Here is a 6,939-nt window from a genome sequence, read left to right as displayed (position 1 = left end):
GCAGGGAAAAATAATTTCTGAGAAAAAATTTTAGAATTTTGGAAAAAAGTCAAAATTCTAAAATTTTTCTGATTCTGACTTTTGATCTCAGATTAAAACCCAAATTATTTTTTCCCCAGTGGCCATCATAATCATCGTCTGTAGTTTTCATATGAATACCACCAAATGACACAAATGTAAAATGATGTTCAGTATTTAACTTTAAGGAGTATGTTTGTTAATGGGTTTTATCAATACATTTTGCCAGAACTAGACTTTTATAATCTCAATATGGCCAAAAATAAAAGTGAGTTTGACATCCCTCTTATAATCAGCGAGTTATTAAATGCATGTTTCCCGTTCCTTTAGTGCTTGCTTGATTTGATTGTTGCACTTTGCAATCGAGGAGCATCAGTGAGAGCAGAGAAAGCTTAAAAAGTTGCATGCGTTTTATTGTTTATATTAGCCGTGTGCTAACTTGACTGTGGAAAGGCTGCAGACACAACGCAGAGAGAACAACTTGTTCTGTTTTTCTGGCTTCAGTTCCTCCACATGTCTGAGTGAGAATGAAGCAGAGCGCGAATGTTTTACCTCCTTAAACCCGTCTGCCACTGTCAGCATTTGTCCTTAAAGCTACTGATGTTCACATTTATTCTGGCTTTTTGTGAGTAAAATATGTTTCTAAAGGAAAGCAAAAAGCTGATCGCTGAGTAGAGCAGGAGTGGAGGAACAAACCAGGATGGAGGGCTGAGAGGCGGAAACGCTGGTTTGCTGGTGATGGGAAGGAAAATGATGCAGTAAGGTGCTCTGATTATGCAGATCAGAGCTTTAGTGTAAAAAGCTGCAATGGAGAGAAAATAATTTGTTTAAAGATGATAGAAAAAAAAACAACACTTTAAAAAAAAAATTGTTTCCTCAGCGGTGGAGTCAAAGAGGCTCCACATTTCATCCAACTGATCATCTACATTGTGAAGTAAATCATTTTAAGGCTGATTATCTTTAGTCTCAGAGTAATTTCTGTTGGATGAAAATCAGTAAATCAGATTTTTAAATGCACCAAACTAAGAATGTAGATTTTAAAATAAAAGAAAAATGATAAAAATGTTAGCCGTATATTCGTTGATTCATAAACGGAGATAATCTTGGTAATTCACTTTTCTGTGGGATTTAAAAATACAACTTTTTTTTTTTTTGGTGCATCTTTACTACAAATGAATTCTCCATTAAATAATATTTATGTAAAATAAAGCGGTAAGGCAGCTGCTAACCTTAATGGTTAAATTATTTCCAAACACAAATTTCAACTTTGTGGTATTTACTCTTTTTATCATTTTAAAGGGAGAAAAATCAACATTTAACTTTTTATTTCAGTAGGAAAAGGAAATAATTCCTGCTTAAATAAAGGTTAAATATCTCTATTTAACCTTTATTTGACAAGATTTTACAATAGTGTAAAATCTTGTCAATTTTCATTTTATTGAGTAATATTCCACTTTTTCATGTTTTGCGAATAAATCTTCCTTCATTCATAACAGAAATCTGTGAAGCTGCCTAACCATTAAATGCATCACATTTAAGAGGCAGTTAAAGAAGAAAAGAGTAATGAGTATTTAGTTGTATTTACTGTATAATATAAAAACATTTAAGGTTTTCTATCAAGTTGACTGTAATTAAAACAAACTTTATGCCTCCTGAAGTCTCTCTGACCTCCTGTCTTTTCCTCCACAGCAGCTGTTTCAGGATGAAGTTCTGATCTGCACAGCTGTTGTGGATGTTGAGATTTTAAACTTTTAACTTTAACTGGAAAGGAGAGCAAAGCGCCAGTAAAACCAGTGGAAGCAGATAATGAGTCAGCTTTCTAGTTTGATACAACTAAGTATTACCAACCAAATAAAACGTCTGCAAAGGCTTTTTAAAAACACTGAATATGAAAATGTAGCTATTAGTTGAACAGTATAATACATTATTGTAACTGTGAATATTGTGTAAGAGTCCAGTGGTATGCAGGTGGGGTCACATGGTGGAGCTATTTCTCTCAGGATTTGGTTTCTTTGTAAGAAAACGTCTCGTCTTGAGTTTTGCAACAGATTAATCAAACCGCAGGGAAAATGGCCATTACCTGCAGCAACAGGCGCTGGCCTTTAACCAGCGTTTCATCGTTTTCCCCCAGAGACGCTTCAAAGTCAATGTTGTTTTCTGACCTGCCGTCATGTAATTTAGAGCCAGCAGTTGTCAAATATTGAAATTGCAAAGAAGAGTCTAAAATACAACAGCCGACTCGTGTAATATTGAGTCGGCTGTTGTATTTTAAGTGATAAATTGACTCAAATTTAAAGTGACAGGCACATTATAATATGGATTTATCCTAAATACTCGTTTATTTACCGATTCTTCTTCTAGTGGACCAAATTTTCACAGAACTAACCCACAAGATGTAGAAAATGTGTATTTCTGTTGTCAGAGTTGCAAAACTCAAAGATCACATTTGGAGTAGTGAGCCAGCGGCCGCACCAGCATACCACACGTTGAAGCTGAATGCTAGTGAAAAATAATAAAGAATCCAGTCTACAGCATCTATGAAGCGGAAGGAGAGGGCGTTGAAGCCACACTGTAAATACAGAATAATAAACCAGGTTTGGTTGCTGAGGCTGCACAGCAAAGGGTTAAAATATCTGCTGATTGGTTTCAGGTTTGATTTCTTCTGTTTGTGCTGTGCAGCCTCAGCGTCTGCTACTACATGTGGAGGCCGTACAGGCCTCATCTAAAACCACCGTCTACAACATCAGGCTACTCTGAATACTGAAACCAAGATTACATTAATATGTCTGGGTGACGCATGAGGCTGGAATGAGCATCGTCACTCCAGAGACACGTCGTCGTGTCTGAGACGTAGCAGAAGTCCGACTTCCTCCAGGCTACGGCACGAATTCAGAAACTCTGAGTAAAGAGACATTTTCACAATACAACACAGCCGTGTAAATCCCCTGAAGAACGAAAAGGACACAGTGCCATCGCTTGTCATAAACTCTGCGTTTCTCTCTGAGGAAGTCAGAACCACACATCCATAGAAAACTATTCATCTGTTGCTTTGTAACCCTGTTAGACCAGCTTCGTGTTGGAAATCTGTGTTAAGTGACCAAAACCTTCCAACACTTTATCAAACTCACTTTACGTTGCAGTCCAGAGACAGAGTGTGTGTGTGTGTGTGTGTGTGTGCGTGTGTGTGTAGACAAGATGTAAATATGCTGCCTTGATACACAGATCTGTTCTTTGGCATGGTCGTTCCTAAACACCAGTCAGAATGTGTCTACAGAAAATAAAGTGAAATAAAACAGAGCAGGATGGAAAGAGATCTGTACTAAAAGGCTGTGTGTCAGGCCCGGCTCAAGCAGTTCGCTCTAATCAGTCGATCTGATTGATTTGTGTTGATCAGGACAGCCTTCATCCTGATGATGATCTGTGAAATCAGAGCCGTTGAACCCGGGCCTGAAGCTCACACTTACAGAAGACACTTGCTCAGTAGTAGTGGTGTTGGAAATCAAACTGACTCTTGCCAAACAAACTTTCTAAACATACCTCACCTTACATAGATATATGTGTGTATTATATATAATTTTACATACATGTTTTTTTTTATTTTTAAATCTTGTATTAATTCTTTTTAAAAGTTCTTCTTTAACCCCTGAGAATACCGCAAACAGCTTCTTGAGTAGAAAATACGACTCTGTAGGATAAGATGTGTGACTCTTCAGTAAAACGAGGCGCAGCTCGGTTTGGGAACTCAGGAGTCCGGGGCGCTGATTCATGCTTTATCTGTGATAGTTTACGGTTTTTGCAGTAGAGCCGTTTGCTACAGGAGCTTGGTCAAGTCTGGTTTGATCAGAACGCCATGCTGGTGTCACAATCCGCTAAAAAAAACCTCCAAAAAAACATAGCAAACTGCATAGACACACATAATGACCTGAACTAACCAATTTATTCTGATATTTTTCATCTACAACGACTTAAATCAGTTGGAATTGACTTGAACCACAACACTTAGCTAAAATCCTGGACAGTTCCTCCAATAATGAAGATTTTGATGGTTCAAAACCAGATATACGCGCAGTGGAAGCTAACATCTTCAGCACCAATGAACATGAACAGTGTTCCTGATTGGATGCTTTGTAAACACCAGCCAATAACGTGGGAAGTAGCTTTGCTCCTCATTTTTAAAACGTAGCTTAGGAAGCTTAAACATTGTTTTATTCTCTACACATCAGTGAAGTTCCTGCAGATAATTTGCAGAAAACTCAATGAAAAGTTTGGGATCTCCAGTAATTTATCTTCTGAATCAGTGAAATGTTTGAAAAATAGTTTTAATAAAGCATAAAAAATAATTGTGACACGCTATCGACTGATGTTTATAAAGCAACCAATCCAGGCGCACAACTCAACTTCCTTGGTGCTGATTGGTTGTTGAACGGAAATAAGGATGAATGTAGATATTAAATGTTTCTGCTGTAAATATTAAGGTAGATTTAATGTTTAAACCAGTAAGATCTGTAGCTTTAGGTATTTTTGGAGGTGGTCTGCAGTAGTAATAGATTTATCTCTTCCCAGTTGGTTTTGATTTCCATTGGGCTTCACTATGTAACAAAGTTTGATTGTTTTAGTATTTTAATCTAGATTTTAAATATATTTCTAGTCTTTTGGAAATCTCAAAGTTTGGGTGAGGGCTTTGTTTTTAGCTTGAGTATTTCCTTTGTTTTATAACATTACTACAAACTTTTTCTCACATAAACACAGAGAACTGAAATAAGTGCTTACACCAGGAAGACTGAATATAAATATAAATCAGTAGATTGAGCTGCTTTTCAAGGGCGCTGCAGAAACGATTTTCTGTGATTCTACTGACGTCTCAAGTCGAATAAACTTTGATTCATAAATTCACAATAAAATGTAGATTTTCTTTGGTGGTTTTTGAATTATAAAGCCACCAGACTGAAATGGGCTCAGACCTGAAGGAGAAAAGCTGTTTTTATCCCAGCAGATCAAACATGAGCAACAAATATCTTGCAGGGCTGCTGAAAGCTGGAACATGGTGTAACTTGGCCAAGCTCTTGTTTTTAAGGCTCTCTGCTGCTGTGATGCGTTCAGGGGCGGCTCGTAACAGTAGGCATCTCTGTGGCTCTGCTTTGCAAAGTGCTGCAGATGCATTGGTTACAAAAATGGCAAACGCTGCATGTTTGTTTGTTTTTTTTGTTGTTTTTTAGGCACTATTCAATCATTATGGTGAAGACACCCAGTGGCTACATGGCAACCAATCTGTTGGGATTTTATTTCGCTTTGATTGTTACAAATTTGGATTGAGAGGCTGATTGATTCACTCACTGATTGTTTTGTGGGAGGTCACAGGAAGTGACGCAAGGCACAACGTTTCTCTACTGATATTTTTGTAAAGATTTAGGGGGTAGAATTGATTTAGGAAGAATTTGGCAGCAATGGAGAAAGATTGGATTAAGTATTTATACCAAGGGTGTCCAAACGTTTGGCACCAAGGGGCCAAAATCCCCAAGCAGAAAATATTGCAGCTGGGGCCACACAAAATTAATCCAAGGGCCACAAATGGCCCACAGGCCGCACTTTGGACACCCCTGATTTAAACCATACTACGATGAGTGTATATGTGAGTTTGTGTCTGACACAGCGGCGGGGTTGGGGTCAATCTTTAGTCTGTAATATTTCTGCTTTTAAGGGATGAAAAATGAGAAAATCAGCGTCTGAAATCGACCCGGGCCCTGAATGAGCTTTTGTTTTACTCTCAAGTGCTTCCATGACTGACTAGTTATTGTGCTTTTCAAGGCTGAGAAGATGCTGTCCTGTGCTGCCCTCTGCACATATTCATGCCAGCTCTGCTAAGAAATCTGAATATTTTGAGGATAACTCATTGGATGCAGCTCGGACCTTAAAGCATACCCTGGAACCAGCGTGAGTAAGAAGAATAATAATGCCCCAAAGTGTTTGTTCCCAAGTCTGAAGCAAACCGCAGACACCAGGCCACAACCAGATGAGTTAGAAATATACAAAAGACGAATGTTTAGTTTCCTATAGTATGAGGAGCGAACTGCGGTCCAGTGGAGAAGCTTTACTGTACGGTCGGCATACAGCTACATTCAGAAAACCAGGCAGAGTCAGAGCTGGGACGCTGCTCCGTACCACCGATTTGGTTTGACTTTGTTTAGGACGCCAGGACACTCCTCCTCAGTAGATCCTCGTTGGCAGGATGCAGCTGTGGCAGCCGAAGCTTTCGTCCGCCGGACCGTGTTTCCAAATCGCTCTCTCCATCGGAGAAGTACCCATCAGTCTCGGCGGCGGCGTCCAGCAGCGATGCGCCTTTCCCTGTGAGCGGCAGGTCCATCGAGTCCAGTCCCCCGACCCTTGACCTCGCTTTACCCTGCCGGGCCGGGCGGGGCCGCGACCCCCGCAGGACCGCCCCGGCGTCAGGCACTGCGGCTCCCGGACTGGAGGCCGGTGAAGGGGAAGCGCTCGCCATCAAACCGGTTGCCATGTGGACGCTGTCCCAGCGGCCGCGCTCCTCCGAGATGTGGCAGGAATCCATCTTGGAGATGGGCGGCTGCGGCGGCGGGTCGCCGTTCGGGTCGCAGCTCCTGGTCTGGTGGTGGTGACCCGCCTTGGATGAGCTTCTGGGCTTCTCCCCTCGGCGGCCAGCGTGGCTGGATTTTTCCCAGAAGCCCTTGGCTGTGGACGGGCTGCTGGACGCGGCCGACCCGAACACCCTTTGGGCGCCGGCGCCGGCGCCGCTCGGTCTTCGAGAACGAGGCTTGCTGCTTCCTCTGGGTTTCCGGCCCAGCTGAGGCGTTTTCCACGCCGACTGCATAGAGTTCTCCATCATGAGGTTCAGGAGGCTTTCCTCGCCCTGCATCAGCTGGAGGAAGAGGAGGAGGAGGAAGAGAGGAA

The 6,939-nt window shown here is 41.3% G+C and overlaps 1 protein-coding gene across 3 annotated transcripts in view; it reads right to left on the bottom strand.

The window, feature by feature from the left end:
- Nucleotides 1–207: 207 nt before the first annotated feature.
- jade2 (jade family PHD finger 2) overlaps nucleotides 208–6,939 on the bottom strand; it is a 155,614-nt gene continuing 148,882 nt past the window's right edge. For 2 of the 3 annotated variants that reach the window (XM_028031502.1, XM_028031503.1), the window contains exon 14: nucleotides 208–6,907. In XM_028031502.1, coding sequence (XP_027887303.1) covers nucleotides 6,200–6,907 — 708 coding nt within the window. In that variant the 3' untranslated portion in view covers nucleotides 208–6,199. The remainder of the gene's footprint in view (nucleotides 6,908–6,939) is intronic. The other variant, XR_003597285.1, reaches the window with a different exon arrangement.

This window comes from Xiphophorus couchianus, chromosome 11 (assembly GCF_001444195.1).
Source record: "Xiphophorus couchianus chromosome 11, X_couchianus-1.0, whole genome shotgun sequence".
NCBI lineage: Eukaryota > Metazoa > Chordata > Actinopteri > Cyprinodontiformes > Poeciliidae > Xiphophorus > Xiphophorus couchianus.
Note: the sequence above shows the minus strand (reverse complement) of the source record. Positions and strands in the feature narration are given on the sequence as shown.